The 25,935-nt window shown below is 40.4% G+C and overlaps 1 protein-coding gene across 10 annotated transcripts in view; it reads left to right on the forward strand.

Moving 5' to 3' along the window:
- Positions 1-25,935, forward strand: part of LOC126479634 (N-alpha-acetyltransferase 80) — a 149,111-nt gene that overhangs the window by 95,332 nt on the left and 27,844 nt on the right. For all 10 annotated transcript variants that reach the window (XM_050103807.1, XM_050103810.1, XM_050103802.1 and 7 more), the window contains one exon: positions 3,770-3,900. In XM_050103807.1, the coding sequence (XP_049959764.1) occupies positions 3,770-3,900 (131 nt within the window). The remainder of the gene's footprint in view (positions 1-3,769; positions 3,901-25,935) is intronic.

Here is a 25,935-nt window from a genome sequence, read left to right on the forward strand (position 1 = left end):
CATGAAGGCTACAGAGTGCACCCATTTGCAGGTGGTCGCTCATGTCGGCACCAGTGATGTGTGTCGCTATGGATTGGAGGAAATCCTCTCTGGCTTCCGGCGGTTATCTGATTTGGTGAAGGCTGCCAGTCTTGCTAGCGGGATGAAAACAGAGCTCACCACCTGCAGCATCGTCGACAGGACTGACCGCGGACCTGTGGTACGGAGCCGAGTGGAGGGTCTGAATCAGAGGCTGAGACGGTTCTGCGACCGTGTGGGCTGCAGATTCCTTGACTTGCACCATAGGGTGGTGGGGTTTCGGGTTCTGCTGGACAGGTCAGGAGTCCACTACACACAGTACACACAGCAGGACAGCAGGCGGCTACACGGGTAGCAGGGGTTGTGTGGCGTGGACTGGGTGGTTTTTTAGGTTAGATGGCCTCGGGCAAGTACAGAAAGGGCAACAGCCTCAAAGGGTGCAGGGCAAAGTCAGGACATGTTGGGACCAAGCAGCAATCAGTATTGTAATTGTAAACTGTCGAAGCTGCGTTGGTAAAGTACCGGAACTTCAAGCACTGATAGAAGGCACCAAAGCTGAAATCATTATAGGTATGGAAAGCTGGCTGAAGCCAGAGATAAGTTCTGCTGAAATTTTTACAAAGGCACAGACGATGTTTAGAAAGGATAGATTGCATGCAACCGGTTAGTAGTAGTTTATCCTGTAGTGAAATAGAAGTGGATAGTTCCTGTGAATTATTATGGGTGGAGGTTATACTCAACAACCGAGCTAGGTTAATAATTGGCTCTCCAATCTCTCGACTCAGCAGCATTAGTGGCAGAACAACTGAGAGAAAATCTGGAATACATTTCACATAAATTTCCTCAGCGTGTTATAGTCTTAGGTGGAGATTTCAATTTACCAGATATAGACTGGGACACTCAGATGTTTAGGACGGGTGGTAGGGACAGAACATCGACTGACATTATACTGAGTGCACTCTCCGAAAATTACCTCGAGCAATTAAACAGAGAACCAACTCATGGAGATAACATCTTGGACCCACTGATAACAAACAGACCCAAACTTTTCGACTCTGTAATTGCAGAACGGAATCAGTGATCATAAGGCGGTTCCAGCATCCCTGAATATGGAAGTAAATAGGAATATAAAAAAAGGGAGGAAGGTTTATCTGTTTAGCAAGAGTAATAGGAGGCAGATTTAAGGCTACCTAACAGATCAAAACGAAAATTTCTGTTCTGACACTGACAATGTTGAGTGTTTACAGAAAAAGTTCAAGGCAATCGCAAAACGGGAATTCAGGAGTGGTGCAAAACCACCCCCCCTCTGGAGAAAAAGTTCAACCTGCACTCTCAGCCGATCTTCTGGGTCTCGAAAGGGGTTATTCTGTCTGATGTCCTCCCTCTTGATGCAATGATCAACTCTTCAAGCGTATTGAAGAAATGACTTCAGTGTATTCGCATTGCCACAAAAATGCGAACGAACTTCTCCATGACAATGCAAGCCTCACACAAGTCTGCACACTTGAGAGGAGCTCACAGAACTTCAGTAGGCTGTGCTTCCTCATCCAGCTTACAGCCCAGATCTTGCACCTTCTGACTTCCATCTGTTTGGCCTAATGAAGGATGCACTCTAAAAGCAGTATGTGGATGATGGGGAGGTTATAGCTGCAGCAAGATGGGTTGACCAGTAAAGTGGTATCACGTGGGCATACAGGCCCTTCCAATAAGGTTGCATAAGGCCATTGCATTGAATGGAAATTATTTGGAAAATAGGATTTTGTAGCCAGAAGACTGAGAAATAATATGGTGTATTGGAGTCCTGAATAAAACAAACCTGCTTTGAGAAAAAAAATTGTGTTGCATTACTTATTGAATGACCCTCATAGACAATATGTAAAGCTATTAAGTGCACTTTTCCTTTATATATTCATAAACGGGAGCTTCTTGAATATTTTCTAATGCTAGTCGAGAAGTGAACAAAGTGTAAAATTCTTGCACCTGATTTTCAATCTTCAGCACTAGCAAAAGTTGGATAAATTCTGCAAGTGTACAAAAAATGTAGTTTAGTTTCCTTATCAAGACAGTGGCATATAAAAGAGCATTGAAGAAACATATAAGTAAAGGTGGATTTGTAGCTTTCAACAGAATTCGTGACATCACAACATTGGACGTAGTTCATTTAATTGCAATGGGAGAAACATGAAATCGCTCCTTAAATCACACTGGACTCGCATTCGGGAGGACGATGGTTCAATCCCGCGTCTGGCCATCCTGATTTAGGTTTTCCATGATTTCCCTAAATCGCTCTAGGCAAATGCCGGGATGGTTCCTTTGAAAGGGCACGGCCGACTTCCTTCCCCGTCATTCCCTAATCCGACGAGACCGATGACCTCACTGTCTGGTCTTCTCCCTGAAATAACCCATCACTCCTTACATCATTCCATGTCAGTTAAAGATGGATTTAATGTTATAATGAGCCTCTGATAAAGCTCTATCTCTCTCTCTCTCTCTCTCTCTCTCTCTCTCTCTCTCCCTCTCTCTCTCTCTCTCACACACACACACACACACACACACACACACACACACACACACACACACACACACACACACACAGACCACCCAAAAAGCTCCGAGACTGATTTTATTCCTGGTGTACAGGCAATGTCAATGCAGTAATTACCTGTATGGCGGCATCTTGAACTAACAAATGTAAATAACAGAGATGATCATTTGACCAGTCAGTTGTGCGCAGGCAGAGTTCAGTAGTGGACATGTGGCTGCAGTGCGGCAACGTTGCTGTCTCACAAATCATAATGAAGCAACATCTCTAAATCAAGTCCATTTTGAAAAATGAAGAAAACCACTGGACAGCAACTGTCCTGCAGTTTTCTTCGTTTTTCAAAATGGACATGAACAGTTGCAGTTGCTCCATAAAAAGAGCTTGCTCGAAATCAAGTGTTCAAGACATTCCCCAGAATGTTTTGAAGATGAGAAAAGTGTGTGCAAAGTCCGCCATAAACACTTTGTCTCCCGATGAAAAATTATACGAAAAGATACTGCCATGGTTAGACTAAAATGCCAAATTTCAGGCAATTCTTTTCTGGAAAAAATCATCAAATCATCACCAGTGATGCGAGTTGGTGTTACCAATACAAAACTTCCACAAAATGACAAAGTGCAGAGATTCACATGAAGAGTCAGTGCTATGACAACATAACCGACATTCGAGGCAGTGTGATACACAAGTTGAACAACATCATAAAGAAGGAATTTTCTGACAGTTTCACATGCTTGTATGAAAATTCTGTGCATTGTACGCAATAAGGGAGGAGGCTATGTACCTGTAGAACATTGAAGCATTAAAACCACCATCTTAACTTTCTCCTTTTTTAAAAAACTCCTTTGTTTCACAGTTTTCCCTTTCATTCTGTTTTATTCCCATGTTTCAAACCTCATGCAAGCAACTTATTTACTTGCTTTTCTCTTTTCCACCCTCTCCTCCTCCTTTCTCCTTTACATGTCTGTTGTAGTACTAGTCTCCAAATTTTCAAAACCCCTTCTTGTTCTCACTATTCACTGTTGTTCCAAAGGCAGTGTTCCTATTCCTTATTCTTCCAGGATTTACATATGTATGTTACATCAGTGTGATTTACTTGAGTGTCACCCAGAGTATACTGTGCATTTCCCCAGTCCTTTTAGAATCTGATCAATTATCTTTAAATTGAAAAGTCTCAGCCTATCTTTAATGTGAAATTTTATTTTGTCAAAGGTTACGCACTCTTCAGCAGTCTTCCGACAGCCTGCCAATGTCTTTAGTATTGGTAAAAGATCAACATGTAATTGGCCATAGCAAACTGACACCTTTACCAGCAGAACCAAATGCATGCTTTGTGGAATCTGGTAAGAATGCTGCAAATTTGCATAGCTGCCATTTTGTTCTATACTTTCCCATGAAAATTTGTTTTATTTTCCATTTACTTGCATCAATCAACCCAAAATCATTCAGAAATATGTCATTAATAACAACCTGCATCAACACTGGATTTTAATTATATTAAGAAAAATAATATAAGACTTTATGTTCAGCATTGGCTATTGGCTGTATACGATTAGCTTTTAAACTCTAATGCAGCTGATTTAGACTTTTAGTCACTATGAAGGTCCTTAGATTCATGTCAGCTGCTGAGCACAGTATGTATCAAACATTTATGTTTTGCAGTTAAAAGATTCATTTCACATAATGTATCTGTCCAGCCTTCATGTTACGAACTTTTTTGTTAGTTAGTTGCAGTTTTTCTCAGCCCAGCATTCCAAAGTAGAATGTCATAAATAATACTTTAAACTAAAAATGTTACAGACATTAGATAATCACAAGTAATACATGCATACATATGGGCAACACCACCTCCTGCCCCTTCCTCCCCCCCCTCCCCCCCCCCCCCACCTCCCACACACACACACACACACACACACACACACACACACACACACACACACACACAGAGAGAGAGAGAGAGAGAGAGAGAGAGAGAAAGAGAGAGAGAGAGAGCTTGGCATTACTGAAACTTAAGATACCACCCTGTTTTTTAGCCACATTTGAATTTATTTTTATTTGTAAAGTATTTAAATCATGACTCTGGATATTTATAAAGTTTTCTAGTACTTAGGTGAAAATTTGCCACATAGATATTTTTCTATTTGAAAACTGAGAGTTAAATATACAACAACGTTATATCACAATTAGTACTCTAATAAATAACAATAAAAGTATATAAATATATGGAAACTTACTAAAAATCCTTTTTAAGGTGGACTATGACTTTCTATAGGAGTTGTTGCAAATGATACATTTACAATTAATGCTGCTAACTCTGAAACTATAGGTGGAGCTTCTGTAAAAATTTCTACTTTTGAATGAACCCCTAATTTTTAGGAGAGCTTCAGGCAATGACGTGTATGACAACATACACTATGTAATTGAAAGTATCTGGACACTCACAGAAACATATGTTTTTTATATTAGTTGCATTGTGCTGCCACCTACCACCAGGTAGTCCATATCAGTGACATCAGTAGTCACTAAACATCATGAGAGAGCAGAATGGGGCACTCCGTGGAACTCACGGACTTCAAATGTGGTCATGTGATTGGGTGTCACTTGTGTCATATGTCTGAACACGAGATTTCCACACTCTTAAACATCCATAGGTACATCCACAGGCCGACCTCATCTGTTGACTGACAGAGACCACCGACAGCTGAAGAGGGTCGTAATTTATAATAGGCAGACATGTATCCAGACGATCACACAAGAATTTCAGACTGCATCAGGATCCACTGCAAGTACTATGACAGTTAGGCAGGAGGTGAAAAAACTTGGATTTCATGATCGAGCGGCTGCTCATAAGCCACACATCATGCCGGTAAATGCCAAACGACGCATCGCTTGGTGTAAACGATGCCTCGCATGGTGTAAGGAGCATAAACATTCGATGATTGAACAGTGGAAAAAATGTTGTGTGGAGTGACGAATCACAGTACACAATGTGGTGATCCGATGGCAGGGTGTGGGTATGGTGAATGCCTCGTGAACATCATCTGCCAGCATGTGTGTAGTGCCAAAATACAATTTGGAGGCAGTGGTGTTATGGTGCGGTCGTGTGGACTGGCCTGCACAGAGTCCTGGCCTGAATCCTATAGAACACCTTTGTGATGTTTTGGGACTTTGTGCCAGGCCTCACCGACTGACATCAATACCTCTCCTCTGTGCAGCACTCCATGAAGAATGGGCTGCCATTCCCCAAGAAACCTTCCAGCACCTGATTGAACGTCTCCTCAGTGCAGCACTCTGTGAAGAATGGGCTGCCATTCTCCAAGAAACCTTCCAGCACCTGATTGAACGTATGCCTGTGAGAGTGGACGCTGTCATCAAAGCTAAGGGTGGGCCAACACCATATTGAATTCCAGCATCACCAATGGAGGGTGCCACAAACTTGTAAGTAATTTTCAGCCAGGTGCCCGGACACTATTGATCACATAGTGTATTTGCAGAGACAAAAGTTTTAACTTCTTACAGCATTCACAGTTTACCACTCTCTTAGATCCCTCCAAATTTCTGTCCCGTCAGCTTGTACTGTATAAGTGTATTACCTCTGATTCTTATCTTGCAAAATCATTTTAAAGTTATTCGAGACAAATATCGCTATTTATATGTTTATTGATTTACAAACAATATCCAATTAAGGTATCAGTATAACAAAGTTAATTGCTTTAGAAAAATTTTCCACTGTTTTTACAATACCGATTATAATACCTGTAATTTTAATAAATCACTAAACGAATTTACACACATAAAATAGATCCATTAAATTGAAATGTTAGTTATCTAGATAGTAATTTGATTTATAGAATTTCCTGGAAATTCCTGGAACGATACTCGAGGTATATACTATTCTTTCTTGGTTCCAGATGTGTCACTCGTGCTGTGAGAATTCAGTATTGACAATATTAAGAATGCACACTTCCACTGATATATACTTGTATTCTATGTCCGGCCATCATAGATGCCAGAATTCCGTATTACATATGCTGATCATAATGGCTGTAATGCAGATAATGTTAAGTTGGGACTGAAGAAGTTGAATACAATCTTCAGAGTTAATAGTTACAGTGAAAAACTGTGTCCACAAAGAACGAGATTGACAGGGATGAGGAGGCTGGACAATGATACACCATTGTTCTATCGCACACCCCATTTTTCTATTGCATATGTAGATTGTCAGCAGCCACTTGGGGAAAATTCTTCTCTGAGAGGGCATTAAACTGATCTATTGTAACAGCAACAAAATTGCAGAGCTGCTTGGCTCCACCAAAGATGTCATCAGTACACTGCAAGGAGTATATGAGGTCAGCTGTGTGAAAATGACATCGCTGAAATGTAACGACTTGTTTCCAAATTTTGATGTTTTATTTCCAGTCAGTATTAATTACCACAAAGTCACAAATCGCAGTCAGTTTTCATATGGAATCACAGATTAGTACAGAACAAATGTGTTGCAAAATTTTAAATTTTCTTCATTGCCACAGCAAGTCAAACACCTTCACAAACTGTTAATTGTCACAGTCACAGTATGAGTGCTGCATTTGGCTGCCAAAAACCTTTAGAAATATATATACCTTGTGTATTGTTCCAGGACCTTCCAGAAAGTTGTATAAATGTATGTGACTTTTGTTTTTAAGTTCTATCATAATTTTAATTTAATGGGTGTATTTTATATTTGTCAGTCCTTTTAGAGATTTACGGAAATAACATGTAATGATAGTATTGTAAAAATAGTTTAAATATTTCTAAAATTATTAACTTTATGTTATGCCAAGACCTTCATTTGATGTCAGTTGCGAGTCAATAAAAATATAAATAGTGACGTTCATCTTGAATAACTTTAAAATGAGTTTGCAAGATAAGATAGGTATATTTACGCTGCTTGATATGCTTTCACAGTCATTTTTTAGAAAACTAATTTTCATGGTCTAAATTGTCGCATATGTAACTATTGATAATAAATGGAAAAATATATATGTTGCAAAGTTTCACCCAAGTGCTAAAAAACTTTATAAACATCCAAAATCATGCTGTAGTATCCAGAGTTCTGTACAAAGAATGTCCAAGAAACAAAGAGAGAAACATTAAACCTAAGAGAAAAGTGAGATTTAACTGGGGCATAAAATTAAACAAAAATCATGATTTTGAAAACATTTTGCTAAATGATAACATGCAGATGAATATAAACTTATGGAAACTTCTTAAAAATTTGTTTCATGGTGGAGTACAGCTTATTGTAGGCCTATTGTAAATGGTGCTAACTCTGTAACTGTAGTTGGAGCTTCTAAATAAATTTCTGTTTGTGAATGAACACACAACACTTTTGAGGAAAGCATCATACAATGACATATTTACATAGCCAAAAGATTTTGCTTCTTACATCATTTACAAATTATGTCTCTCTTAGATCCAGCCAACTTTCTGTCCCACGAGGTTGTACCATAGACCAAGCAAGGTGGCCAGTTGTTGGCACACTGGACTCGCATTTGGGATGATGATGGTTCAAACCCACGTCCGGCCATCCTGATTTAGGTTTTCTGTGATTACCCTACATCGCTTCAGGCAAATGTCAGGATGGTTACTTTCAAATGGTATGGCCAACTCCCTTCCCCATCCTTCCCTAATCTGATGGGACCAATGACCTTGCTGCTTGGTCCCTTCCCAATTCAACCAACCAACCTTGGACTGTTGTATATTATCACTTATTCGTATCTTGCGAAGTCATTTTAAAGTTATTCAAGACAAATGTCACTATTTATATTTTTATTGACTTGCAACTGACATCAAATGAAGGTCTAAGCATAACATAAAGTTAATAGCTTTAGAAATATTTTCACTATTTTTGCAATGCTGGGTTATTCTAAATGATGGACCCATTTTCAAAACTTCGTATTTATTCAAGTACAAATCCAAAATGAACAAGCTTCATACCAATGAAAATAGGATGTTTCAAAGTTTTTTTCATAATGTTTGATATCAATTTAATAAATTTAATAATTTGTAATTAAATTGCTTCTCTTTGTCATTGGGGTTGAGAGCCTGGCACAAGTTATAATCGGTAGGGCTTGTACAGCAAACGCCGTCTCAGAACTTTCTGTAGTATTGATTGAGGTATTTCAAGTTCTTGACTAGCTCTATTGATAGACTTACTGGGACTGTGCAAAAAAAGCTTTCTTGAATCTGTCGGACATCATCATCTGACACACGCAGTTGGCCAGTGCGTTTTCCTTTGCACACACTCCCGGTCTGTTTAAACTGCTTAAACCAATGGCTAATGCTTTTGCAAGTTGGTGGTTGAATACTGAATTTGATATGAAATTCCCGCTGCACTGCAATTTACGACTCACTTTTTGCGAACTCAAGAACACAGATAACCCTGTGCTCCACAGTCGTTTCTCAAACCATCACTGCCCGGCCACTGCCGCCCACCAAAAACTTTGAAACTTCCTCTTTTCATTGGTATAAAGCTTGTTCATTTTAGATTTGTACTTGAATACAAATGAATTTTTGAAAATGGGTCCATCATTTAGAATAACCCTGTACTCTCATTACCTGCCATTTTCATAATCTCTAAAAAAATTAATATATGTAAAATACATTCATTAAATTTAAATGATAGTAAAACTTAAAAACAATAGTCACTTACATACTAATTTGATTTATACAACTTTCTAGAAGTTCCTGGAACAATATGCGAGGTATATGCTATCCTTCTTTGGCAACCAAATGCATAACTCATGCTGTGACTGTGATGGTGAACAGTTCATTTAGGTCTTTGACATGCTGTGGTTGTGAAGACAGTGTACAATTCTGCAACACATTTTTTCTATACTAATTTGTGATTCCATGTGAAAATTGACGGTGCTTGTGACTTTGTGGTAATTAATACTAATTGGGAATAAAACATTAAAATCTGGAAATAAGTCACTATGCTTCAGTCATGTCATTTCCACAATGCAGCACCTAATGAATTGTATTATGTATATAATTAATAATATGTGTAAAGATTCATTTCTGGAGCTTTCTTTATATACACTGCGTATAAATTGGGTGACACTTGGAATCAATGCTATTTAAAATTAATATTTCCAATGCTGAAAATTAAGGGAGGATCTTTACGTGATGAGGCAGCCTCACAAGTGCAGTCCATCTGCATGCCAGCATTGCTTGCATTGGCAGCAAACAAGATGTAAAATTGCAACCATCAGCACATATCCTATTGGAGGACTGCTTGAGTTACCCTGTATCTTACTGAATGTAAGTGGCTGCATAGCTGGAAACCAAGCCTCCTTGAAGTCTATGTTCCTATGCTTTGATTTTATGTTCTGACACAATTGATTTTTCTTCAAGTTGTCCCAGCCACATGTCAATGTTATTTTAGTCATGTGCCTGTTGCTAACTCATCTGCACTCACAGCTGACTCTTTGCAGTGTACTGATGACATCTTTGGTGGAGCAAAGCAGGGTCTGCAGTTTTGTTCTGTTGCAATAGATCAGTTTAATGCTCTCTCAGTGAAGAATTTTCCCCACATGATTGCTGACTATTTTCTGTGCAATAGAAGAATGGTGTATGGTTGTTCCACCTCCTCTTCCCCTTCCCTGTCAATCTCTTTCTTTGTGGACAGGTTTCTTCATTGTAACCATTATCTCTTAAGATGGTATACAGCTTCTTCACACCCAAACTGACATTGTCTGCCTTACAGATCCAGTGAGCTGTTATGGTCAGAGTGTGTGGTACTGAATTCTGGTTTCTATGATGGTGGTACTGAATTCTGGTTTCTATGATGGCCAGATGTAGCATACAGATATGCCAGTGGAAGTGGGCTTCCTGGCTACTGTGTCAAAGTTGGTGACAGGTACTTTTCCAAAAAGAGATAATTCCACTGTATTCTGTACACTTTTGTTGGTACACTGTGATACTGGCAAGAGATGGTGGGTTCTGTTCCTCTATGAAGGTAGAAGATGGAAGTATTGTCAGCATTTTTGTTGCACAGTGTGGGACGAAGTGCAAATTTCTCATGTGTTCCATGAGGAAGTCCATTGCTAATAGTGAAAGGCAAGATCCCATTGCTACACCATCCATCTGTCCACAAAATTTCTCTTTCACCATGAAGAAATGGTTATTTTTTGAAGGCAACTCACTTTTGTAAAGTATTCATCATCTCTTGCTGGCCTCATCATCTCTTGCTGGCACAATTGCGAACAGCAACATCACATCAAAAAGTGTGGTGAAGTTGACTGAATCCTTTGTGAATGGAGGTCCATTGCTCACCAGATACTGCAAATTTTTATTTTTAGTAATTTTGCCAGGTTACATTGTCCCAGCACTATTTCATAACCTGATGAATACAACTTGCCATAGTAGCTGAAATGTTGGTTCATCATTTTACAGTGATGTCTACACTCAGAATAATTTCATGATAACTTTTAAAAATACTTTTTAATGTAGAATATGAATTTTTTAGGAACTGTTGTACATGGTACATTTATACACTGAAGCGCCAAAGCAACTGGTATAGGCATGCATATGCATTTGTATTTGAATACAGATATATGTAAACAATCAGAATGTGGCAGTGCAGCCAGCAACACCTATATAAGGCAACAAGTGTCTGGCACAGTTGTTCGAGTGGTTACTGCTGCTACAACAGCAGGTTATCAAGATTTAAGTGAGTTTGTAAGTGGTGTTAAAGTTAGCGCACGAACAATGGCACACAGTGTCTCTGAGGTACTGATGAAGTGGGGATTTTCCCGTGTGACCATTTCACGAGTGTACTGTGAATACCAGGAATCTGGTGAAACATCAAATCTCCGGCATCACTGTGGCTGGAAAAAGATCCTGCAACAATGGGACCAATGATGACTGAAGAGAAATGTTCAGTGTGACAGAACAGCAACCCATCTGCAAATTGCTGCAGAAGATTTCACTGCTGGGTCATCAACAAGCGTCAGCATGTGAACAGTTCAATAAAACATCATCTATATGGGCACATGGTACCAAAGGCCCACTCATGTATCCTTGATGACTGCACAAGACAAAGCATTCTGCCTCACCTGGGCCCATCAACACTGACTTTGGACTGTTGATGAATGGAAACATGTTGCCTGGTTGGATGAGTCTTGCTTCAAATTATATCAAGCAGATGAACATTTACAGGTATGGGGACAACCTCATAAATCCATGGACCCTGTGTGTCAGCAGGGGACTGTTCATGTTGGTGGAGGCCCTGTAACAGTGTGGGGCATGTGCAGTTGGAGTGATATGGGACCCTTGATACTTCTAGATACAACTCTGACAGGTGACACGTACATAAGCATCCTGTCTGATCACCTGCATCCACTCATGCTGGGCAATTCCAGCAGGAGAATGTGAACCCCACATGTCCAGAATTGCTACAGAGTGGCTCCAGGAACACTCTTCTGAATTTAAACATTTCCGCTGGCCACAAAACTCCTCAGACATGAACATTATTGAGCATATATGGGGTGCCTTGCAACATGCTGTTCATACTCTTACAAATTTATGGGCAGCCCTGCAGGATTTATGGTGTCGATTCTCTCCAGCACTACTTCAAGCATTAGTCCATGCCGCGTCATGTTGCGGCACTTCTGCATGCGCACGGGGCCCTACACAATATTAGGCAGGCGTACCAGTTTCTTTGGCTCTTCAGTGTAATTAGTACTGCCAACACACAAACTATTGGTGAGCTTTATACGAAGGTTGCCACATTTTTTCCTTCAACAATTCTTCATTGAACATAATGAGAATTATACACAGAAAAGAATGGTGTTTTATCTACACGCCCAATTTTTCCATGTAATCTCCATCCCATTCTATGGCCTTGCTCCAGCAAAAAACAAGGGCATATATGCCTGTTGATACCAGTCCTTGTCCTGGTGGTGGAACCAGTTCTTCATTGTGTGAATCACCTCCTCATCATCCTCAGATGTCTTCCACGAATGGCATCCCTTAATGCCCCAAACAAGTAGAAGTCCGAGGGAGCTAGGTCCTCCATGCCCAGTGTCTAACTGTCCTTTTGTCGACAGTAGATGCTCCATAGACTTTGCACAAGTGTTTTTAAATATTCCCTACAGTTTCTTTCTCTGCAGTGAGAAATTCAATGATGGCACATTGCTTGTAACATACATTACCTACAGACGCCATTTCGAAACTGTCCTGCAGCTACGCTATCTGTCAGAAGTGAAGGAAACTTGGCATGCTCACTCATGAGACTTCAGATAATAAATATGTAATGTTTTGCATTCTTAGCATTGTTTTCGGCTGAGAAAAAAAATGTGGTGCATCACTTTCTGGGCAACCCTTGTATAAATTTCTACTTCATAACAAACATAAAGTACAGAAAGTTGGAGGGATGTAACAGAGACATAAAGTGAGAATGTTGAAAGAAACTAATTCTTTTGTCCATGCAAATACATTTTCACATGTCTCATTGTATGAAGCTCTCTATAAAATTGCTTGTGTTTATTTAAAAGTAGAAATTAAAGCTCTGCCTATAGTTTCAGAATTAGCACCATTAACCGTAAATGTATCATTTACAGTAGTTCCTATAAAAAGTCATATTCCTCCATGAAAAGAATTTTTTAAAAAGTTTCCATAAGTATGTATTCATTTGCATATCATCATTAACAAAATGTCTTAAAAATCATAATTTTTTTATATCTTAAGTTAAATCTCACATCTGTTTTCTGAACTTCCGCTTTACATAACATTGGATAATACAACATTTGACCTAAAAATATGTTTTTTTTTCTGTTTATATCCCTTAATGGTTAATATTTTGTTACCTGTGCACATGCACTGATGAGCTAAAACATTACGACCAACCTGCTCAGTACCATGTTGGCCCACCTTTGGAATAGAATACAGTAGCAGCTCAGCATGCCATGGATTCATCTGTCCTTGGTAGGTTTCCAGAGGTGTGTGGCACCAGACATCTATGCACAGGTCACTCTATCAAATTATGAACTGGTAGTTTGTGCGCATGCATCTGGCACTTGACAGATGGCGGCGTGTGTAGATATCCGCGATTTTACTCCTAAAATAAGTTACAGTGAAGCCGTTAAAAATTCGTGTGTAAGTTGCAAAAGTCAATTATTAAAGTATAATGAGCGTATTGCTAGTTTGCAATGTGTAATCAGCAGTCTAAGAATAGAAATCGACAGCCTGAAGTCCGAAAATATGGAACTGAAGTCGAAGCGAAACATGGATCCATTGCTTCAAGACAGACAGAAGGACAAAAACTTTCGGGAGAACATGGCTACATTGGTGCAAAATGACGCTGATAAATCATCAGAATGGAAGGTAGTACACAACAAGCGTCAAACAATCGGCACTAAAAATTCGTGTACAGCAAATGTTTCGAGGTTCGAGAATGTAAACAATTTTGATGTACTTTGTTCTAGTAATAGTCTCACTGAAAGTGAAAACAATCGTAAGAAGAGTGTGCCGATAAACTATCGGAAAAAGGTTAGGTTTGATCTTCCAAAGCCACAACGTTCAGTTAACAGCAATGAAAGTGGCAGTGGTGTGATCCAGTCTGCTGTGAGTGAAACATCAACAAATCGTTTTCACATTTTCGCTGATAGTCATGGTAGAGGCATGGCTGATATAGTGAAAAGCAGTTTTAATGCTGCCGATGTTTGTGGAATTGTGAAGCCAGGTGCTAAACTTCAAGAAGTTGTAGCGGGGTGTGATCCTGAAAAAGTAAAAAACGAGTGTGTGATCTTAATAGGTGGCTCAAACAACGTTGCCTGCAACGAAGGGAATGATGCCATACAGTCGCTCAGGAAGAAAATATCGGCGCTTCATCAGTCTAAGGTATTTGTTGTGAACATTCCAAAGAGACATGACTTAATTCCACAGTCCTGTGTAAATGAGGCTATCTCACAAACGAACTCTAAGTTAGCAAAGTTGTGTAAGCATTTTAAAAATACTTGTGTTGTAGATGTAAGCAGTTTTGGACGAGAATTATTTACAAGACACGGTATGCACCTGAACAGATCAGGAAAAAAAGTATTAGGTACCCTCATAAAAACAAAAATATTGGAAGAAGTCCACAAATGTACCCCAAAGTTGGAACCAATCGCACTTGAATGGCTCCAACCATCAAGTCAGACTCGGTTTCAAACTCAAATGTTTCAGGAAATTGTTAGTAATGAACGTACTGTGTCTGTAGCTACCGATAATTTTTTAGGCAAAAGTTTAGATCTGTCTCTAATTCCAAAGAAATGACGATTTTTCACCAAAATGTGGGAGGACTTGGTAATAAAGTAAATGACATTACTGTTCTGTTAGAGGAACCACAAGGAATAAAAGATACTGATGTATTATGTTTTAGTGAACATCATGTGAAGGATATTGAAAGGTTACAGCTAAGTGGTTACTGTCAGGCAACGCATTACTCTAGAACCATCATGGAAAAAGGTGGAGTGGTAATTTATGTAAAAAACAACATATCTTACAATGCATTAGATTTAAAGAGCTATTGTATAGAGCAACAAATTGAAGTATGTGGTGTTGAGATTACTGTAAATGACTTCACAGCTGTAGTGTTAGCATTGTATAGATCTCCCTCAGGGAATTTCAATGTATTTCTTAAGCACTTAGATTCTTTATTATCCATACTGTACTCAAAGTCCAAGAACTTGATAATTACTGGTGACTTTAATGTTGATTTCCTAAATGAGAGCAATAGTAAAGCTGATTTAGTACATTTAATGGAGTCTTATAATCTGATGGCAATAGTAGATTTCCCAACTAGGATTACTGTTAACAGTAAAAGTCTGATAGATAATATATTTATAGATAAGTCTAAATGCAATGAGATCACTGTACATCCAATCCTTGGCCTTTCTGATCATGGTGGTCAATTGCTTAGGCTCAATTACATCAGTGTATGCAACAGTTCCGAGCATTCTTGGAAATCTTTTAGGATAATAAATGAACAGGGCCTTAAAAAATTCAATGATAGCCTAAAAGAGATAGACTGGAGCCGAGTTTATAGGGAAACAGATGTAAACAAAAAGTACAATTCATTTTTAAATGAATTCATGTCTGTATTTGAGTCCATCTTTCCCAAAAAAGTAGTTAGAAATAGTCATATAGGCAATGCCAAGAAGTCTTGGATCACTACAGGGATAATAACATCGTGTAGAACAAAGAGGATGTTATACAGTTCTCTCAGGACTTGTAATGATCCAAAGAAACAACAACACTACAAACTTTACTGTAGCATTCTCAAGAAGGTTATAAATAAATCTAAAAGTATGTGCATAAAATCAGAAATTGAAAGCTCAGAAAATAAAATTAAAACTATATGGAATGTAATAAAGAGGGAAACTGGCAGGACAACAGGGAACATGTCTCAGATAGAGATTAATACAGGGGACAGTATCATAAAGAAACCTGAGTTGGTTGCAGAAATATTTAATAACCATTTTTTGAGAGCAGCAGAGAAGACAGGCTGTAATGGTTCTATGGAAGAATCATTGTCCCTCCTACAGAAAGCTATTAGCAACAGAATCCCACAGTTATCCTTACCTCCAGTTACTGTAAGCGAAGTCATAAGAGTAATTAGATCATTAAAAAATAAAAATTCTGCTGGTGTGGACAATATTTCTAGTAAAATACTGAAACACTGTTATAAATTTGTTAGTCCCGTCTTATGCAACATATACAATGCATCCCTACAAGATGGGATTGTCCCTGACAGACTTAAGTTGGCTGTAGTGATTCCTCTCTTTAAAAAAGGGGATAAAAGCATTGTTACAAACTATCGCCCAATATCCCTATTAACTACCTTCTCGAAAATTCTAGAAAAACTCATGCACAGGAGGATTGTAGACCATCTCAACTTCCACAGTATCTTAAGCAAAAATCAGTTTGGGTTTCGTGCCGGTCTTTGTACTGAACAGGCAATATTCTCTTTCAGCAACCAAGTTTTGGAAGCCATTAACAAAAAAATGTCTCCAGTGGGTATTTTTTGTGATCTTACGAAAGCCTTTGACTGTGTAAACCACCAAATTCTTTGGAAAAAGGCAGAATACTATGGTTTAGGTGGTACTGTTGGCTTGTGGCTACAATCATATCTACGTGATCGGAAGCAGACTGTAATGCTAAATGGCTCTTCTGGAGAACCTGCCTCGTCTGAATGGGGCACGATAACGTGTGGTGTGCCTCAAGGCTCCGTTTTGGGCCCACTGCTTTTCCTCATCTTTATTAATGATCTTCCTCTTTGTTCTGAGACAAACAGCAAATTTACCCTGTTTGCCGATGATACCACAATTCTAATTGACCATTTGATTGATCATGATCTTGAAAAAACTACAAATACTGTTTTTAATGACATCTTAAATTGGTTCTCCTCAAATGGTCTCTCGCTCAATGCAGATAAAACTCATTATATGAGGTTCCATACATCACAAAGTAATCCCGATGAAATTAACATAAAATGCAGAGATCAACCAATACAGAAAGTTGAAGACACAAAATTCCTGGGTGCTTACATAGACAGTAAATGTAATTGGTCAGTTCACATTCTTCATCTATGTAAAAAACTTAGCTCGGCAACATTTGCATTACGGGTAATTTCTTCAGTGGCTGAAGTTGACACTATTAAGGTTGCCTACTTTGGCTACTTCCACTCATTGATGTCATATGCTATCATATTTTGGGGGAACCAACCACTTGCAAAAAAAATTTTCACCATCCAAAAAAAAGCAATCAGAATAATGTGTGGGGTCCATCAAAGACACTCTTGCAGGCACTTGTTTCGGAAGATAGGTATCCTAACAACTGCCTCACAGTATATTTTTTCCTTGCTGACCTTTGTGTGCAAAAATTATTCCATCTACCAAGACAACAGTAAATTCCATGGTTATAACACCAGAAACAAAAACAATCTACATTTAGAAATGAAACGTCTCACTCTGGTACAAAAAGGAGTTTACTACTCCAGCATTAAGCTGTTCAATGCTCTACCACTACATATCAAATGTGTTCATACAGAACTGCCAAAATTTAAACAAGTTCTCAAAGATTACCTGACAGAGAAATCTTATTATACTGTGGATGAATACCTGAAAGAAAATGTATACCATCACTAAACTTATTGTGTCTAGAAGTAGTTCAATTGATTTTATTGTGCATTTGGGCATTAGCGCACTTTTTGTAACAACAGATTGGCTGTACGTGTATTTACTCTTGTAGGCCTAATATCTGATTTAACTTTGTGCTTTTATCTTTAATCTTTATTTGAAACTCCTTTTTCTGTCAAATGGTAGTTATGTTATCTAGCTGACATTGTATCTGTTACTGTATTTATAGTATGTCTTACTTAAACTATGTACAATTTGCTATTGAATTGCCCTTGTATTTATTGTAAGTTTAAATTGAAACCTGTACAATTTGACACGTTCCATATCCTTGTGATTGACTCACTTACTGGATCTACGGAACAAGAAATAAATAAATAAATAAATAATAAATAAAAGTGTCTCAGATGTGTTCCATGAGATTCAGATGAAATGAATTAGGCTGCCAAGACAGCAGTGTGAGTTCATTATCGTGTTCCTCAAATGACTATAGTGAGAGTCTGGCCTTATGACATGGATAGTTGCTCTGCTGAAAGTTGCCATCACCAGTGAGGAAGGCTTCAAGCATGAAAGAATGCAGGTGGTCTGCACATATCACACAGCTGTTATGGATGCCTTCAATTACAACTGCAGGTCTCATGCAAGGCCAAGTGAATGCCTCCCATAGCATGATACTGCCCCTGAAGGCCAGCATCTATGGGGCGGTGCATATTTCAAGCAGCCATTAACCAGGATGACCGCACATTGGAATACTTCCATCAACCAGGTGTAACAAGAAATGTGATTCGTATAATTCGGTGACACATTGCCATTGGTCCATGAGCCTATCTTGATGGTCCTGTGCTCATTGTAGTCATAATTGTTGATGTTATTGAGTCAATATGGAAACACATAGGGATCTTTAGCTCGAGACCGCCATATTCAACAATGTAACATAAACAGTATGCTCTGACCTAATTACACCTGCACCACCACTATACCTTGTCATCAGATCTGACACAGATTGCTCCCTAACCTGACTTACAGAGGGGATAATCCTCCGACTTCCAAGTTCTCTGATAAGCCATGGGTGTCCAACACAGCTTCACTATTTTTGACATGCTCATTCACAGGCACCAGCCCCTAACAATCTATCTTTCTTCAAAGTTGTTTATGACAGTGGATTACTCCATTAGTGGCCCTTATCATCATTAGACTGATTCCCCATTCATCACTTCTCCACATATATGCTTTAATTACCTCCACATATATACAAGGCGTCCACAAAGTCCCTTTATAACTTCAAAATTTTATTACAACGACAGTTGTTGAAATATTTTAACAACATTTGTTTTATTGTAATCAGTGTTTATAAAAGTTTTTTTGACAGTGTTTGATAGACCTCTATATTGGCACCTTTAGTTGCATGAAGCACATCAAGACAGTACTCAATTTCTTGCCATGTTTGCTGTAGCATAGCGTCATCAATGGTGGCAATGGCATTACGAATCCTTTGCTTCTAGTCAGCAATGTCCTGTATCTGTGTTTGATACACAATATCTTTTATGTACCCCCATAAAAAAAGTTCAAGGGAGCAAAATCTGGCAAATGCAGTGGCCAAGGAATTGGCCCATCCCTCCCAATCCAACCACCTGGAAATGTTTCATTGAGGAACTGACAAACATGCAGTGTCCAATGTGGTGGTGCACCGTCTTGCTGGAAAATGATAGTTGGTTGTAAGTCAATCAATTGTGGTGCTACATATTCGATCAGAAGGTCGAAGTAAACATCTGCAGTAACTGTTGACTCATTGAAGAAAAATGGACCAATTATTCGGTTGCACATTATTCCACACCTTACATTCACTTTTGGACTATCCCGGTGAAGCTCCCAAGTCACATGGGGGTGTTCAGATCCCCAGATTCTCACATTGTTTCTGTTTAATGTCCCAGAAACATGAAAAGTTGCCTCATCACAGAAACAAACTCGCTTGAGTAATGCTTCATCCTACGAAAGGCGTTCCAGCATGTTGAGTGCAAACTTGGTCCGTTTTGGCTTGTCATTTGGCTCAAGTGTCTGTAACAGTTGCACTTTGTAAGCATACAACCATAAGTTCTTGTGAAGGACATTATGCACAGTTGATCATGGTAGTTGCAACTGTCTGGCAAGAGTGCAGATGGACTTCATAAGTGAACGAGTGAAGATGTTTAAAATGCGATCGATGTTTTCCTCGGATGTTCTTGGTCGCCCGCTCCTCCCTTTATCCAACACTGTCCCTGTCTCCATAAATTTTTTGTGTCATGTGCATGGATTGGAGGGCGCAATGGTGGATCTCTTCCAAACTTCGTTCCGAAGTTTTGTTGAGTCTGAACATCCAATTTTGTCTCAATAAACTAGGACACACGTTGTGACTTCTCTTGAGGAGTTGCCATTTTATAGAGGTTTCAGTTCCTTCCATCAACAGAGTATCTGAAACCCAAAATTTTAATATTAGCTATGGTGGGAGGAGGAGGAGGAGGAGAAGAAGAAGAAGAAGAAGAAGAAGAAGCCGAAGCAGAAGAAGAAATTGGGCCACCAAGGAAGACATTATTGGCTATGACAGGAAACCAGTAGTTCCTCGTCAGAAGGCAACATTTAATTACTGCAACCAATCGTAACATTTAAGCAATATAGTGTTGTGTGAACTGGAAGAAAGCAAGTAAAGAATTTTCTAAACACCTGTTATATCTTTTGAAATAAATATTGCAAAAATCTGTCTGTTATTCCAAATTCAATCAGAGTCCCAGTAGGAGTATTAATTGAAAGAGTACCTACATATACATCGATACTCCGCAAGCCACCATATGGTGCAATGGCAGAGGGTACCCTGTATCACTACAAGTCATTTCCTTTCCTGTTTCACTCTGTCTATATGCCTCTGTATGAGCCCTAATTTCTTTTATCGTATCTTCGTGGTCCTAACGCGCAATGTATGCTACAGGCACTAGAATCATTTGGCAGTCAGCTTCAAATGCTGGTTCTCTAAATTTTCTCAGAAGTCGAAAAGACTGTTGCCTTCCCTCCAGGGATTCACATTTGAGTTCCCAAAGGATCTCTGTAACACTTGCATGCTGTTCAAAACTACTGGTAACAAATCTAGCAGCCCGTCTCTGAATTGCTTCAATGTCCTCCTTCGATCCAACCTGGTATGGATCTCACATTGTTTCTGTTTAATGTCCCAGAAACATGAAAAGTTGCCTCAGCACTGAAACAAACTCGCTTGAGGAATGCTTCATCCTCCAAAAGGCGTTCCAGCATGTTGAGTGCAAACTTGGTCCGTTTTGGCTTGTCATTTGGCTCAAGTGTCTGTAACAGTTGCACTTTGTAAGCATACAACCATAAGTTCTTGTGAAGGACATTATGCACAGTTGATAGTGGTAGTTGCAACTGTCTGGCAGCAGTGCAGATGGACTTCATAAGTGAACGAGTGAAGATGTTTAAAATGCATGGGATGAGAGGTCCAATTAACCATGTCTGGTCTTTGGAGGTCTCAGGCCGGGCCAGTGGCAGAGGGTGCAAAGACTGTCTCATCCCAGGAATCTGGAATGGTAGAAGGAGTTGTGGCATCCATCACTGGGTTGGAACCATTATGAGCCCAGATTTGACTGTTATGCCAGTGGCCGCAGCCTCCTCGCAGCAGTCAAGCTTCAACCATCACCTGCCTGATCAAGCAGAGAATGAAGGCAGACTGCCACTAATGATGACCTCAATCTTGTGCCTGCACCCATACCTGATCGTGCAGAGAAAAGAAATGCCTTCCATTAATCCGAGATGGTAAGGGGTCATTCTGAAGATATGTCAGGGGCTGTTCTGAAGGTACGTCAGAGATAATTGTAACCTTCGTGGGCAACCATGTAGTTTTTCTGTCAGTGAGGAACTGCTCTGAGGAGATGCACGGTATGATGAAAGGAAGAGTGTCAAGGCATTGTCCATGGAGTGGCGTCGAGGTAATTTTTTCATTTGGGTCTTGAGGGTGCATACTAGAAGTTCGGTCAGACCATTTGAGGCAGGGTGAAATGGAACTGTGTGGAGTAATGAGATGCCATTTGAGGTGCACAAGTTCCACAATTCTGCCTGTGTTAATTTGGGTCTGTTGTCAGTGACCAAGTCTTCTGGGAGGCCTTCAAGGGTGAACATCGTCTTTGCTGAGGTGGTGGACTGCATCAGAAACACACAGGGGAATCAACTGCTTGCATGTACAATCAGGAAACACACAAAAAGCTGAGGAATGGGCCAGAAAAATCCAAATGGAGGCAGGACCAAGGAGTCTTCATGATGGGCCATGGAAAATACGGATTGGGGAGGGGGGAGGGCAGGTGGTCGCTTGCTTGCTTTGACATGTGGGGCAGTCCTTCACCATCTTGGCAATATCTGCGTTGATACTTCTCCAGTACAGACATAGTGTTGGGCGAGGCGCTTTGTCAGGATGATTTCCCAATGGTTGTCATGGAGAACCCACAGAACCTTAGGCCAGAGGGTGCTGGGATGTGCATCTGAGTGCAGCCCATGGCACCCCATATGAGCACAATGCCATGCAAGTATGAAACCTCATGCTTCCTGGTCCTGAAGACCAGGTGTGCTATATTTTTCTTGTCTGTGAGCCATCCTTGTGTTGTATAATGCAAAACCTCCCAGAGGACAGGGTCATTCACACCATGTTGTCCCACAAGGCATGTATCGATGGGGAGATGGCCACGACATTGGCACTCACTGTCCACATTAAAAAATAATTCCAGTTCCTCATCTGGGTTGTGGCTGACAGGCAATCTTGATAGGAAGTCAGCATTGGCATGGGTGGCATTAGGGTGATATTGGATATCGTAGGAATATCCTGAGAGAAACAGAGCCCACCATTGCAGCTGGCATGTCATATGGCTTGGTATTGGTGCTGAAGACTTGAAGGATGCAGTACAGGTTTATGATCCATCATGAGTGTGAAATGGCAGCCATAGATGTAATCGTGAAACTTTTTGATGACGAAGATGATGGCCAAAGCCTCCTCTTCTATTTGGCTGTAGTTCTTCTGTGCTGCTGTGAAGGTCTTGGATACAAATGTGATGGGTCACTTCACACCATTCTCACTGTGCGAAAAAACTGTGCCTATCCCGTAGGTGCACGAAGATGTGTCCTAGATACTCAACTTGGTGTATGAAAAAAGAACGTTGCTCAAGATTACAGTGAATGTTCACTGCCATGAATGTGAAGAAAAGCAAGTTGAGAATCCAGGCAAGATTGGCTGTATTCTTTCCAGCGACCAGAATATCATTGAGATGGTTCACTATCCTCAGGACTTCCTTTAAGAGTTGCTCCAAGTACCTCTGGAAGATCACAGAGGCACTAGTGATGCCAAACAGAAGCCGCCTATATAGAAACAATCCAAAAGGAGTGTTTATGACCACAGTCTGCCAGGATTCTGTGTCCTATGGGAGCTGGAGATAAGCATCCCAAAGGTCAATTTTGACGAACACTGTACCCCAGTGAGATCGTAAACAATGTCCTCAAGCTTGAGAATGGGTTATGTGGTGACTGTGGACTGTGTATTCCCAGTGGCCTTGAAGTCACCTCAAATGTGGGGCAGAACTTGACGGTTTCTCCACAATATTGATGGAGGACCAAGTGGATAGTTAACAAAGCACTGTTTACAAGATGGTGATTGTTTGAAACTACATGTCCTGGGAGGGTCTCTTTCAGTCATGAGCACCAAATGCTGCTGCATGGCTTCAAATTTGGGATGGGAGACAAATACCAGAGCTGGATATTGGATAGAATCTGCTGCTCTGACAGATTGCTCAAAAGCCCGAATGATGTGAAGCCATGAATCAAGAAATACATCTTTGAACTTCAGGAGATACTGCTACAGGCCTTCATCAGGTGTGTGAACTAAAATCATGTTGCAGATCAGGGCTGATGTATAAGGGAGCCAGCATTGTTCATTGGCACATTGAAAACAGCATTCTCAGGAGAGACACTGGAGCCTAGCTATCCATTCCCTACAGGTTTCAGAATGTAGCTTCTCACAACTAAAGAACTTGTGTCATGCTGCAGCAATGTGAATCTTAGTGTCGAAGTAATCAGTTAAGCTTTTCCTCAAGGAAGCATAGGGTGATAGTGTGCTTTTGCTTGGAGATGTAACTGTTGTAATTGCTGGTAGATCATGGGTCCTGCGTTGGCCAACTGGAAGGCACACTGCTGCTAGTCACCATAGATGCTGTCCATTGCAAGATGTTGCTCTAATTGGGCTATGTAGCAGGGTTGATTTTCTTGTCAAAGTATTGAAAGAGCAGTGGTGATGATGCGCCTGGGTGTACCTAGGTGGCAGGCTGGGCACCAGCCCCACAGCAACTGGTGGGGAGTGTCTTCAAAGAGAGAACTTGTGCCAGTAGAGCCTCATTCACCCACTGCATCCTTTGTAGTAAGAGCAACACCAGATGTGTAATGTCTGTGTTCAGTGGCAAGGACGCCACTTGTTCCTGACCAACCTGGTATGTGGCACACATGTTGTAATCAATTCTAAAATGCTCCTTGTTGCCACTGAAAAATTTGTCTATTAGTCCTAATTGCAAGAAAGTCCCAGAAGGAGTACATTAGCTTCTTTATTGTTTTTCTGCAAACCAAAAAAAAAAATGGTCAGCACGATTTACGATTACAAATTAACTAGTGTTTCAGCCAAAATACACACATCAAAAAAAGTTTTGCATCACCTCGGTTATGGAATCTGTACAGAAAATTGGAATAGAGATCAACGTAAACATCATTTCCACCCTTTTTATTGCTCATGAAAACCACACATTGCATGTTGTACCACCATACAGTGAGACCTTCAGAGGTGGTGGTCCAGATTGTACACACCGGTACCTTTAATACCCTCTTGCTTTGGTGCATGCCTGTATTCAGCGTGGCATACTATCCACAAGTTCATCAAGGCACTGTTGGTCCAGATTGTCCCACTCCTCAACAACAACTTAGCATAGATCCCTCAGAGTGGTTGGTGGGTCATGTCATCCATAAACAGCCCTTTTCAATCTATCCCAGGCATTTTCAATAGGGTTCATGTCTGGAGAACATGCTGACCACTCTAATTGAGTGATGTCATAATCCTTAAGAAGACATTCACAAGATGTGCACCATGGGGGCGCAAATTTTAGTCCATGAAGATGAATGCCTCACCAATATGCTGTTGATATGGTTGCACTGTCGGTCGGAGGATGGCATTCACTTATCGTACAGCCGTTATGGTGCCTTCCATGACCACCAGTGGCATACATCGGCCCCACATAATGCCACCCCAAAACAGCAGGGAACCTTCACTTTGCTGCACTCGCTGGACATTGTGTCTAAGGTGTTCAACCTGACCTGGTTGCCTCCAAACACATCTTTGACAATTGTCTGGTTGAAGGCATATGCGACACCCATTGGTGAAGAGAACGTGATGCCAATCCTCAGTGGTTCATTCGGCATGTTTTTGGGCCCATCTGTACTGCACTGAATGGTTACGTGATTGCAAAGATGGACCTCACTGTGGACGTCAGGAATGAAGTTGCGCATTGTGCAGCCTATTGTGAACAGTTTGAGTTGTAACACAGCATCCTGTGGCTGCACACAAAGCATTATTCTACATGATGGCATTGCTGTCAGGGATATTCTGAGCCATAATCCATAGGTAGTGAATCCACTGCAGTAGTAGCCCTTGGCTGGCCTGAGCGAGGCATGTCATTGACAGTTCCTGTCTCTCTGTATCTCCTCCATGTCCAAACAACATTGCTTTGGTTCACTCCAAGACACCTGGAGACTTCCCTTATTAAGAGCCCTTCCTGGCACAAAGTAACAATGCGGATGCAATCGAACTGCGGTATTCACCATCCTGGTGACAAGACAATACAAGCTGTGTACCTCCTTCGTGATGGAATGACTGGAATTGATTGGCTGTCGGACCGCCTCTGTCTAATAGGTGCTGCTCATGGTTGTTATATCCTTGGTAGGGTTTAGTGACATCTCTGAACAGTCAAAGGGACTATGTCTGCGATACAATATCCACGGTCAACGTCTATCTTCACCCCCTGGGGACCGGGGTGATGCAAAACTTTTTTTGATGTGTGTACAATTCTGTGGATTTGGCTTCAGGCAACTCCCTGGAGCTGGAACTAAACACTGAAATGACCAACACTCAAAGAGCTGCTTTCCAACGCAGAAGCCAACTTCTCA

Source organism: Schistocerca serialis, chromosome 1 (genome assembly GCF_023864345.2).
Source record: "Schistocerca serialis cubense isolate TAMUIC-IGC-003099 chromosome 1, iqSchSeri2.2, whole genome shotgun sequence".
NCBI classification, from domain to species: domain Eukaryota; kingdom Metazoa; phylum Arthropoda; class Insecta; order Orthoptera; family Acrididae; genus Schistocerca; species Schistocerca serialis.